Genomic DNA, 13,506 nt, shown 5'->3' with positions numbered 1-13,506 from the left:
CTTGACGAGGGTGGGGGCTGGGACTCTGGTGATACAGCGTGATGGATAGTGTGGCAACATTATCGCCTGTTTATGCAAACCAGAGTTCATGACTACTGTTTTCATGTGTAGGCCTACTATTTTGACTATTTTTCATGTGTTACCTGATTGGCTGTTGAGCAATAGCTCATTTTCTTATTAGCTTGCCACAAAGGATTTATGGGCCCATTTTATGTTAGTTTTGTTGGTCAACCCATGACTGCGAGGTCCATGTCTGAGCAAGGGACCAGCTCAGGTTCACGGTGATAATGAAGCTTAACCTGTGCCGTTCAATGAATGACAGTGTCCAATTTCCAAGGTCAATAAAAGCTCGCGTTGATATTTTGATGTGCGAAATCGCTATTTGAGTCCAAGTTACAGTATTTTTGCACTTAGGTTTTGTTGTTTTTGAAGGAACAGATTCATGTGTTGGTAAGGAACTTTCTCTCCGTATCCAGGAAGTGATCTCACGACGTATTCTGGGGTCGAGACAGACCGAGGAGGTCGTTAGTTGTTCGTCGGGAGAAGTTCGTCCCAGTCAAAAAAACACCGTTTCCTCCCCCTCTCTGTCCCAGAGACACGGCTCTGTCTGCCGGATCGGTCTGTCTAACCGTGTACCGGACCATCACCACCGGACTAGCGGTGTTATCAGACCCGGAGGAGGCAGATCGCGATGGTTCAAACTCCTGGATTAAAGTTTTAAAAAGTCCCGAAAAGTCCCCCAAAAATGGAGCGAACAGCTGAGAGAGGAGAGGAGAGCAGGAGAGGAGGAGAGGAGAGGAGGAGGAGTATGTAGCTACTAGCTCCTTTAGCTCGCTGACTTGGATTGAAGGTGAGATCTGGTGTTAGTTTGAAACTTTTTTTCTGACCAAAGTTAACCAGAGTTTGACTGTCCGAGGTGGTGGGGGTCAGGGTGGGGTGACTGTCCGGGAGGAACACGGGTGGGTGGTGGGTCTTATTGAGCGGTAGTGGAGATGGTCGTCCTCTGAAACGGCCTGGACTTGTCCTGCTGTCTCCCCTGGCTGGCCCTTCTGTTGCACAATTGTGGGTTTAAGAACAAAACGAGTTACTATTGGTCGCTAATTGGTAGTTTGATCGTTTTAAGGCTGAAAGAAAAACAGGCTTGAGTGGAGCTGTGAGACGTGTTGACAGACAGCTGGATGAATCTGCAGTGTTACAGCAGCGCACCAAGTTTCGGGTGTTTTTCAGAGTTTGGTTCCATGTTTGTGTTTTGTTAGAAAGTATCGATATGTTGTTACACAGTACAGTTATGTTGTTACATAGTACAGTTATGTTGTTACTTAGATGTTGTTACATAGTACAGTTATGTTGTTACTTAGATGTTGTTACATAGTACAGTTATGTTGTTACATAGTTATGTTGTTACATAGTACAGTTATGTTGTTACATAGTTATGTTGTTACACAGTTATGTTGTTACATAGTTATGTTGTTACACAGTTATGTTGTTACATAGTTATGTTGTTACATAGTACAGTTATGTTGCTACATAGTACAGTTATGTTGTTACATAGTACAGTTATGTTGTTACATAGTACAGTTATGTTACATAGTACAGTTATGTTGTTACATAGTACAGTTATGTTGCTACATAGTACAGTTATGTTGTTACATAGTACAGTTATGTTGTTACATAGTACAGTTATGTTGTTACATAGTACAGTTATGTTGTTACATAGTTATGTTGTTACATAGTATAGTTATGTTGTTACACAGTTATGTTGTTACATAGTTATGTTGTTACACAGTTATGTTGTTACATAGTTATGTTGTTACATAGTACAGTTATGTTACATAGTTATGTTGTTACATAGTACAGTTATGTTGTTACATAGTTATGTTGTTACACAGTTATGTTGTTACATAGTACAGTTATGTTGTTACATAGTACAGTTATGTTGTTACATAGTACAGTTATGTTGTTAGTTACATGATAGTACAGTTATGTTGTTACATAGTTATGTTGTTACATAGTACAGTTATGTTGTTACACAGTTATGTTGTTACATAGTACAGTTATGTTGTTACATAGTACAGTTATGTTGTTACATAGTAAAGTTATGTTGTTACATAGTATAGTTATGTTGTTACATAGTACAGTTATGTTGTTACATAGTTATGTTGTTACATAGTATAGTTATGTTGTTACATAGTACAGTTATGTTGTTACATAGTTATGTTGTTACATAGTACAGTTATGTTGTTACATAGTACAGTTATGTTGTTACATAGTTATGTTGTTACATAGTACAGTTATGTTGTTACATAGTATAATTATGTTGTTACTTAGTTATGTTGTTACATAGTATAGTTATGTTATTACTTCTCTCCAGTCGCTGGTACACGATATGAGCTATTGGTCTGAAAAAAACCACACAGGTTGATCTTAACCTTTCAGCTTTACTATTAGTGTCAAACTTCCTATTGAACAGTGATGATAGATGATGTCTAATCTTTGAAATGTCTTTCAGATTGGTCCCCACACATACTGCTGGCTGGTCGCCTCCTCTCCCCCCACACACACTGCTGGCTGGTCGCCTCTTCACCTCCCACATGGCCCGTCCCAGAGCTGGTACTGGTACTGCAGCGATGCTGGACGGATAACCGGACCAGCCCGCTAACACTCGGTTCAGCTCAGTTCAGCTGGGCCTGGTTCAGCGCTCTGAGGTGAAGTCCTGGACTAGTGTTGTGTTGTCCCAGAGGCCTGGTACTGGTCTGGTCCTGGTCTGGTCTGGTCTGGTCTGGTCCTGGTCTGGTCTGGTCTGGGTCTGGTCTGGTCTGGTCTGGGTCTGGTCTGGGTCTGGTCTGGTCTGGTCTGGGTCTGGTCTGGTTCTGGGGTGTATGAGATGAGGGTGTGGCCGTGGGTTGGGCCGGGCCTCCAGTGGTGATGGGCTGCAGGACCAGCAAGGTCGTCCCAGAGGCCCCGTCCGCGGACGTGCACCTGGACCTGGTCAAGACGGCAGGCCCGCCCCAGACCCAGACCCAGAACCAGAACCACAGTGACGTCTACAGACACTTCATCCGCGCTGACGGAGGCGGGGCCAAGCAGGGAGGCTCCGCCTCCCCCCACGCCACCCAGGCCACACCCCCAGCCGCAGAGAAGGACCAATCAGCGGAGCCCTCGGCGTCGGACCCGCGCGGCAGCAGGAACAAGGTGGCCAAGTACCGCGCCAAGTTTGACCCGCGCGTCACAGCCAAGTACGACATCAAGGCTCTGATTGGCAGAGGCAGCTTCAGCAGGGTGGTGAGGGTGGAGCACAAGAGCACCCGGCAGCCCTACGCCATCAAGATGATCGAGACGCGCTACAGAGAGGGACGCGAGGTGTGTGAGTCTGAGCTCTGCGTGCTGCGACGCGTCAGACACACCAACATCATCCAGCTGATGGAGGTAAACAACAATGACAACAAAAACAACAACACAACAACAACAACAACACAACAACAACAACAACAACAACATGACAGGCAGGCACGCAGACAGACAGGCAGGCAGGCAGGAGAGAAGATAGATACATTGCCCTCCACAATTATTGGCACCCCTGGTAAAGATGAGTAAAAAGGGTTATAGAGAATAAGCTTAATGTCATACTGAAAAAAAAGAGAAACATCCAAACTTTTCATTGAAGTAAATTTATTCAGAGAAAAAAAATATCTGTCATCAAGAAATAATTCTAACATTGTGTGCCACAATTATTGGAATGATAATTCTTATGAACAAAAATGAAAAAAGATATTGGAAAGACATTCTTATGAACAAAATGTAACTGAAGCATATATATTTATTTTATCCATTTATATTTTACTTTTTGAAGTTGATCAGAAGTTGACCTATGACCTAAGATAGATAGATAGATAGATAGATACATAGATACATAGATAGATAGATGTATAAATACGTGGATAGATAGATAGATAGATGCATAGATACGTAGATAGATAGATAGATAGATAGATACACAGATGGATAGATAGATAGATAGATACAGTAGATAGATAGATAGATAGATGTATAGATACGTAGATAGATACGTAGAAAAGAGATGAGGATAGGGGGGTTAAATCACTAGCATAAATGTAGGGTCAGGGGTCATATAGAATGGTGCTGGTCAGGTCTCTTCTCTACTGATCTTCTAATGCTGCATGTGTGTATGGTGTGTGTGCGTGTGTGTATGGTGTGTGCGTGTGTGTCTGCGTGTGCGTGCCTGTGTGCGTGCCTCCCCAGGTGTTCGAGACGGCGGAGCGCGTGTACATGGTGATGGAGCTGGCCACGGGCGGCGAGCTGTTCGACCGCATCATCGCCCGCGGCTCCTTCACCGAGCGCGACGCCACGCGCGTCCTGCAGATGGTGCTGGACGGCGTCCGCTACCTGCACACGCTGGGCATCACGCACCGCGACCTGAAGCCCGAGAACCTCCTCTACTACCACCCGGGCCCCGACGCCAAGATCATCATCACCGACTTCGGCCTGGCGAGCACACGCAAGAAGGGGGACGAGTGCCTGATGAAGACCACCTGCGGCACGCCGGAGTACATCGCCCCCGAGATCCTGGTGAGGAAGCCCTACAGCAATGCTGTGGACATGTGGGCGCTGGGCGTCATCTGCTACATCCTGCTCAGCGGGACAATGCCCTTCGAGGACGACAACCGCATGAGACTGTACCGGCAGATACTGAAGGGGAAGTACAGCTTCTCTGGAGAGGTGAGACGCCCTACACACTACACACTACGCACCACGCCCTACACACGACGCACTACGCCCTACGCACTACACGCTACGCACTACACACTACGTCCTACACACTACGCCCTACACGCTACGCACTACACGCTACGTCCTACACCCTACACACTACGTCCTACACACTACGCCCTACACACTACGCCCATCTGATTGTTATTCAAGGTCAGAGGTTCGGAACGATTGGTGATAACAAAATAACATTTAATCAGCAACATACACTCAACACACACTCAACATACACTCAACACACACTCAACATACACTCAACACACACTCAACATACACTCAACACACACTCAACATACACTTAACACACATTCAACATACAGTCATGCAAATCCAACCCAAACCTGGTCTTCATATACTTCAATGTCACGTTTACTTTGAGAATTCCACCACATGCACTTCAGGTATTGTCTTCTATACAGGAGGAGCCCATTCTAATGGCTACTCAGACTCTGCCCCCTACTGCCCTCTGCTGGAGAATACTGATTATGACATGTTGTTATTAAATCAGATCCTGACTTGCTGCCAAACTCAGCTATGGATCAGGTCACTAATGGCGCTTTTCCATTGACCGGCACGGCACGGCTCGGCTCAGTTCGCTTCGGCACGCTTTTGAACAGTTCTGGATATTGGCGCTTTTCCACTATACACAACAGACCAGGAACGAGTAGGAGTAGGAGATAGTAGGCGGAGTTACGCGTCATAAAAGCGCGCCATGGTGGTGACGTATATTTTCACGAGACACAACACAGCCACAACAATAGCGACATGGAGGAACTTGAAGCTATCGTATACTTTTTCCTCGGCATGTGGTATATTATTAACCGTGGTTTTTTGGAGAGAAAGAGAAAGAGAGAGAGGAAGCTATGTACACATAATAAAGTCATGTTTTTTGAACCCTTAAAACCACTGCCTTCACTTGTCTGCTTTGAACTGTATGAGCATATGAGATGGCTACTGCCTGGCTACCGGAGGCACCCTTTGCGGGTTAATAACTTCGGTTTACCGTGGGTTAGTATAACAATTCAAACGTGTCCGGATAGGGGAGAGGACAGGGAATCCGAAACCATTTGAATGGTGTCGATACGACACTCCTATCACGGTCGACACAGCGCGGAGCGAATTCCCTGGTAAAACCTTTCTCTCCCCCCGCTGTCAATGGGAGTCGTCAACCAGCAGGCGCGGTGCTGCGAGGTGCTGCGGTGCTGCGCGGTGCTGCGAGCAGCAGCGGGTGAACTTTCGCGCGCACGCGCATAAAACGCGCACGCGCGCTCAAAACAACGACGTAATTTCAGCCAAAACTCGAGGATGGCCCAAAAAAATAAAATGTTTTCCTGTACTTCTCTCTTATTGTCTGTGTCTGCATGTTTTTCCAGCATGTAATTCCGTTGTCAATAAAAAAATCGTCTCCCCTTCTTTTCATTATCATTATGGAGGCTTTATGGTTGTTGTAACTATTATTATTTTAATGATACAAAAAAATCTTGAATCAGAATCTGAATTTATTTTACAGTACACAATACAAATCTTTGGCTGTGGTTCTTCAACATTAGCTTTGCAGCAAGGTACATAATCACAACAATACCATCATCACAATAATCACAAGTAAATAAGTAAATTAAGTAATGATAAGGAATAAAGTGATAAGTGATGGTAGTCGCACTACAGCAGAATTAAAGTGCAATCAATAGTGTAACATGCTGTGCAAAGTTCAACAAGATGAAAATGAAAGTGTTCAGGTATTTCTCAAGTAGTCAGGTAGTGTGCAATTCCTGTGTCCTAATGTTTTCAACATTAGCATTGCAGCAAGGTACATAATCACAATAATTGTACATGAGTAAAGTAAGTAATGCAGTTTTCTGGTAGAGGTGGATTTTTCTTAGGTGGAAAAACAGGGGAGGGTCATGCTTTTTTTGGAGGGGGGGGGCCTTAGTGGCAAAGTGTGCAGCCTGGCTGAGAGCACTTTATTTTTCTTTTCTTTTCGAAGAAGACCTCTAAGGCTCTGTCATAAGGGAACTCGGTTATTGGCGGCCCGTTGATGCTCAGTATCATGCAGGCGGCCAGATGGTCCCCCTGCAGTCTGTTTCTCAGGTCAGTCTTCACCTGCAAATAGAAACAATGACAAAAATAAGATAAGTGGTATGTGGGAAGGTGAGAGAAATCAAACAATATCAGATTTAGATTACTTAGTAAATTACCCTATTCATTGTGGAAAAGTCCCTCTCACAGTTCACACTGGAGATGGGAACTGTGAGGGCAATGGCAGCCAGCTGACTCAGACATGGGTAGAGCTGTCCCCATTCATCGTGCTGGGATGACAGTTTACCCATCATAGTGAGCTGGTCCATGTTCTGAAACACATAACACAGTGAGACAACATTATTCTGGGGTCCTCAATTATCTTTCTGCAGAACTATTAATTGTGACTTTCAGATTTTACCTGGAATGCTCCAATCAGCACATGCTGCTTATAAGAAGGCCATTCTTGCAGTACCGGTACATTTCCTCCAGACTGCTGCAGGAATTTTGCAGACAGGGAGGTAAGATGTGCAATGTTGACGGCATCATCCTCCTTGGCTGCTTGGGGTCCCAGAACATGAAATGCCCCCATGATGTCCAGGTTCTGGAACCTTCTGTCCAGGCTATCCTGGAGGCCATCCAGATAGGGCTCCATTACCTAAACATGGCACAAATTACAGACTAGTTTGAGTGCTGGGAGTCTTTTACAGAAATGCCCTGTATAGAGGATAAACATACAATACTAGTGGAAGACTGCAAGTTTGGATAGCTTTGGAGTTTGGATAGCTTTAGTGGTTTTGCAATGAAGACATTCATGTTGTTTCCTCCAAAACACAACTGGGATGGCTACCTTAGTGCCTATCTGGTATTTTGTTTAATTTCCTCAGACTTATTATAGTACTTACTAGATTAACACTTATAGTACTAGACTAGATCAACATGTAACATCCAAAACAAATGTACCTGCGTCCTGAACCGGGACCAGAGCGCCTCCCTAGTCTGCTCCAGCTGGCCTCTGCGTCTCCTCTCCCTCTCCTCCTCATGGGTGATATTAAACGCCCCTAATCCTGCAGGGTTATCAAGCTCATTATTGAGCTGGGCCAAGAATGAGCCAGGGGGCTGTGCATCTCCTGCATCTCTGATGGTCCTCAGGCACGCCATCGTCACTGGGACCTCATAAAGGTAGTCACACAAGGGCCAGGCTTAATTTTTTTCCAGTAAGGCTATGATTAGTTCTATTGAGTTCTAGAGCAACATGTTAAAAGTGATTTGCCTTTAGGAAATACCTGCTCTTTGATGGCCAAGAAGTTGACATTTTCTTTCTGGAACATCTTGGACAGCCGAGCCAGATGTGGCAGAACATCCGCCTGCAGATAGACCGCTGCAACGAAGCGGTAGGTGCAGCAGAACCCATACAGGCCCTTGGCTATTGGGCACTTATGGTACTCTGTCTCATCAGCCAAGGCACCCAGGACTGCACTGAGGTTCCGCTGCAAAGTCATTACTGCCAGGTGCTGGGACAGCCAGCGTGTGTCCTTCACTTGCTGAAACATATTTCCGTCATGAGAGAAGACATTCAGAACACAGGAAGTGCATCTGAAGTACACAATCATGGCCAACATTACTGTTAAAAGTTAAAAGTATTTTATTATGTTTTTCTGTGATCTCACCTTCATTTTTAAGTCAGTGAGGCCCAAGGTCTGTGCTGCAGCTTTCATAACGGCCGTTCTGTTGGCGCTGTTATGAAAGTATAGATGGAGCTGCTGCAAGTGGTCCCTGAAGGTAGCCATGTAGGGGACCGCAGATGAGGCATCCCTACATGCCAGGGCGAGGCGATGGGCAGCACACGCCACTGGCAGCATCCAGGGGAAGTCGTCCTGCAGCTGCTTGGCCACACCATTCACCCGCCCTGTTACAGGAAAATAAATATAATCGAATCAAGACATGCAGATACCATTTCATGGTCAGTGTCTGAGCAACTAAAACATGCAGTAAAAATAAAAACCCATTTACAGTAATTCCACTTGCTCATGTTGTGTCTCATACCGGTCATTACAGCAGCTCCATCTGTTCCCAATCCAAATAACCTTTCGGTTGGAACCTTGTTTTTGTGCAGCACATCCTTTATGGCAGCCACTATAGTAGCTGCCTTTCCGTCAGGCACTGACACCAGATCGAGGAACTGGCTGTGGAGCTGGCCTTCATTGTCCATATATCTGAAAAGCACAAAAAGACATCCTCAACAATACAATATATGTATTACTCAGACACAATCAGTGTACTTTGATTTGAATAGTACCTGATGTGTATATCCAGCTGCTTCTGCACAGAGACGTCTGTGCTCTCATCCACCTCCAGCCCAATAGCCAAGGACGAGTGGATGTTTTGGAGGATTGGCTCCATGACCACTTTAGCCAAAATCTCCAACATTTCATCTATGATGACATGGGACCGGTAGGTGGTCTGTTTCCCTATCTAAAAATACATTTGATTATAGTTGGAATATTACATTTTGAAGATAATTTGCGAACAAGAACAAGAACAACGAACAAGAACAAGAACAACATAGCAAGCATGATCATTGTTTACCTTCAGCTTTTTGAAGTAGTCACACCCCAGCAACTCAAGTTCAAGTTGAGCAAGTTCAAGGAGAGCAGGATAGCTCTCAAGTTCAAGGAGAGCAGGATAATTGGTGTGGTGTGCATGCTCTCGCTTGGTGAGGTGATAGAGGCATTTAAACCCCCCAATGATGGCCTCATGCTCTAAATTGATGACTGGGTTGAATGCAGTCACAACTGAAGAACCTATACAAAGCAGGTACAAATGGTTATTGCAACAAAAGCTGGTTATACCTGATAGTCCTTTATCAATTAAAATAGCTTCCTATATCTAAAGAAGAAAGTTTACCGTGTGCCACTGAAGCATGACACTTCACACTTTGTTTGTGGTGGTCTGTCCTCGCATGCCTGTCCAATTGATCAAGCCTATATTGTTGGCTGCCTGTCTCTATAAATGGCCGATTGGCTCCTGCTGGTCCTCCCTTTGGGGTCTGTTTATGTAGCCGACATAAGCGGCAAAACATTCCTGTAAGGACAGAGTAAATTGGCATTATTGGTCATATTGCACTGAAATATTCTGAAGTGCATGATATGGTGTAAATAGTATACTCACCACGGTCACTGTTGTACAGCCATGGGAACTTCCTGTTCTCTGCCCATTTAGGGTCCCAGCCTGAGAGTCTGTGTTTTCCTTTGTCTCCCTGCTTCTCTGCTGCTCCACTCTTCTCTGCTGCTCCACTCTTCTCTCCTCCACTCTTCTCTCCTCCACTCTTCTCTGCTGCTCCACTCTTCTCTCCTCCACTCTTCTCTGCTGCTCCACTCTTCTCTGCTGCTCCACTCTTCTCTCCTCCACCCTTCTCTCCTGCTACTCTTTTCTCTGCTGCTCCACTCTTCTCTCCTGCTCCAGGCTTTTTTAAAAGGCAATTTTAGCAGATTCAAAACACGAAATTCTGTGCTCACTACCTTTTCCAGTTGAACATAAACTAAACTTTTTTAAAAAACATTTTAAATGCTGCTATTGTTTGCGAAGTTACAAGATCGTTAAGGGCTCTGCACACAGCGTGCGATTTCTGTTGCGCGTCGCCGTCAACGTTCCATTTTGAAGTTTGAATGGAAGTCTATGAGAACATACAACAGAAATTGCATCGCACGCTGTGTGCAGAGCCCTTTAGCCCGCAGCGCAGAGCGCACAATGTATACGAGTTGACTCGCTGGAACGAGACAGGCCGCAAGACCACCACACACGTGCCATATCATACCGTCTCATCATAATTATTACATCGTATTTATCATCATATTTTTCACTATGTGTGGTTACCTGACCGTCTTCCTCATCTTCTGGTACTTTTCGTTTGAAATACTTTAACAAACTCATCTGAAAATGGAACCAGGAATTTATGAACACATAGCTAGCTAACATTGCTAGCTAACATTTCTGGCAATTACTTTAAGTAGTTCTAAGGTAGCGGAAACATAATTGTTTCACAAAATAGCCTGATTTAGTTGACCATGAACATCAGACTACATTACGAATGTTCATTTAAAATACTTGTATACTGAGCACTGGTATAAGAACACGAACCATAGAATGCAATAACCCACCGTCGTGCTGATGCAGTGTTGCTACCTGAAGTAGTTTGTAGACTAGACGCAGCCTACCTAGATGTATTCGACCAATCACAAAACAGTTTTGCAAGCGCGTCGCTTCGCGCTTGTGGGTGTGTCTAGCGCTGTGAAGGTCTGAAAAGCGGCCTAAATCTTTTTTTTTTTTTTTTGGTTGAGAAATCTGCATGGTGGCGGAGGAAATTCCATCGTGGCTTGTTGTAAATAAAAGTTGATGCATTGAAATGACATTAAACTAAGATAATACGATGGTCAGCATAATTTTTCTAATCTTTATTAATAAGCTATTACAGAAACTGTAGTGACATTTTCCAAGAGCGAATGTGGTATTTAAAAATGGCGGTTAGCGAAGAAATCTATGAACATGGGATGACGATTTCCATTGACCAATCAACGGTGTGCAGCGTCACACATCACACGCAGCCTGGCAAAAAGGTTCCGGGTCTCAAAAAAGGTTCCTGCCCTCGATGGGTAGCTAAAGAAGCGACCCGACCCGACCCGACCCAGGCCGACAAATGGAAAAGCGCCATAGAAGCAGGCCAGCCCGGGCTGACCCGGGTCAGCCCTCTAGTGGAAAAGCCCCATAAACCATTCCTGCCTTCAACTTCATGTAAATAAAAGTGTAGGGATGTTTATCACTAAAAGACAATCTAACATTGTCTCGAATATGACAATCTCGGGTCAAAATATTAGTGTTGTGCCGTATTTTAAATATCTGGGTATTAGTTTAGCCTAGCCAATTTTAAATATATTAGAAAGGCACTGACCTTTAGCTCTGTCACATTATATCTGGCACGTCATGATTATGCTTTCATTTTCAAGCCATTTTAACCAGCCCGTTAGGGGTTAAATCACTTTGCAATAACGTATCCAGCTGGGCTTATCTGGTGCAAATTTAACATAAACACTTTATACTCCTGCACATTAGATACTGTACATAAAGTACCTCACTGTACATAGCCCACAACTGTATTTATACAACGGGATAGATCCGGTCCATTGTCTCTATTGGTCAGTTTGCGGTCCAGCCGTGCCGATATTAGTGCTCAGCTAGTGCTGAGGCACAAACATGTACATTTTCAAGCCTGCAAACTGTGACACTTTAAAATAATGTGAAAAAATACTTTCTTGTGAAATATGACAACCCTAGTTGACTATCTGTGCAGTATAGTACAGTGGATTGTGTACATAGCCTCTATTGATGTAAACCAGCTCCTTACCTTCTTGTGATTTTATGCATCTATGCTTTTTCCAAAATGTGTTTCTTTTTCCTTTCCTAAACACCAGGGGAGCCTCCCCTCCTAAATTTCGTTGTTTGGTACCTGTACTGTAACAATGACAAATAAAGTCTATCTATCTATCTATATCCATGATATACGCACGGCTAAATGGAATGTTGACACATCTTTTCATATACCTCTGCGTTTTTATATATTACCGTTATCGAAGTTGCTTAGCAACCGATAAACAACTGTTCAGCGGATGAATACACTGAACAATAAAACATAGTTTTAAAATACATTAATTAAAAGTTTGTCTTCTCTTTCTTTTGTGAAATATATATATATGTATAATAGATATACCATGGCTTCTCGTTCCTTAATGCTTAAATAGCTCATAACTGTACATAGCCCATAACTGTATACCTCTAAACTAAACTGATGTTTACAATACTACCTCTGCACATAATGTATATTACCCATCACTACCTCTTGTTCTATCGTTATATCGTGCCCTTATATCACTATTTGCACTTCTGGTTGGATGCTAAACTGCATTTCATTGTATTGTACTCAGACATTAAACTTGAATCTAATCTAATCTAATCTAATCTAATGTAATCATTAAAAAAAACATATTAAGAGATAACAAACCCACCTCTCTCTTACCCCCCCCTCTCCCCCCCACCCCCCCGCTCCACAGCCGTGGCCCAGCGTGTCCAACTTGGCCAAGGACTTCATCCAGCGTGTGTTGGCGGTGGACCCCGCCTCCCGCCTGACGGCGGCCCAGGCCCTGAAGCACCCCTGGGTGGTCACCATGGCCGCCGCCTCCTCGCTGAAGAACCTGCAGCGCAGCATCTCCCAGAACCTGCTGAAGCGCGCCTCCTCCCGCTGCCACAGCACCAAGTCGGCCCAGTCCACCCGCAGCAGCCGCAGCACCAAGTCCAACCGGGCGCGCCGGGCCAGGCAGGAGGAGCTACGAGAGCTGAACCGCCGCTACCAGCAGCAGTACAACGGCTGAGGAGGAGGAGGAGGAGGGGGGGGGGGTTAGCGTTACCGCGCCGACCGGGGTCGAGGTTACCGCGGTTAGCGACGGCGTTGGGTTGATCGACGAGGAACGGCTGATCTGAGGTGTTAGCGAGGTTACCGTTACCCCGGGGGCCACTGTTGTTGTAGTAACCGGGGGGGGGGGGGGGGGGGGGGTTAGGTTGCCGTGACTACCGGCGGCGGCTACAGTACTACTGGCTAACAGGGGCCGAGCTGAGCGTTCCCTAGGCGACGAGGCTGAACTGAATCGACCA

General features: G+C 45.0%; 1 protein-coding gene across 1 annotated transcript; it reads left to right on the top strand.

Moving 5' to 3' along the window:
- Positions 1-2,925: 2,925 nt before the first annotated feature.
- pskh1 (protein serine kinase H1) lies at positions 2,926-13,226 on the top strand (the record flags this gene model as incomplete). Its single annotated transcript, XM_080539365.1, has 3 exons — positions 2,926-3,426; positions 4,261-4,737; positions 12,909-13,226. The coding sequence occupies 3 exons, from the start codon at positions 2,926-2,928 to the stop codon at positions 13,224-13,226; spliced, it is 1,296 nt and encodes a 431-aa protein (XP_080395491.1).
- Positions 13,227-13,506: the final 280 nt, after the last annotated feature.

Source organism: Nansenia antarctica (genome assembly GCF_963989245.1).
Source record: "Nansenia antarctica genome assembly, chromosome: 9".
In the NCBI taxonomy this organism is placed as follows: Eukaryota; Metazoa; Chordata; class Actinopteri; order Argentiniformes; family Microstomatidae; genus Nansenia; species Nansenia antarctica.
Note: the sequence above shows the minus strand (reverse complement) of the source record. Positions and strands in the feature narration are given on the sequence as shown.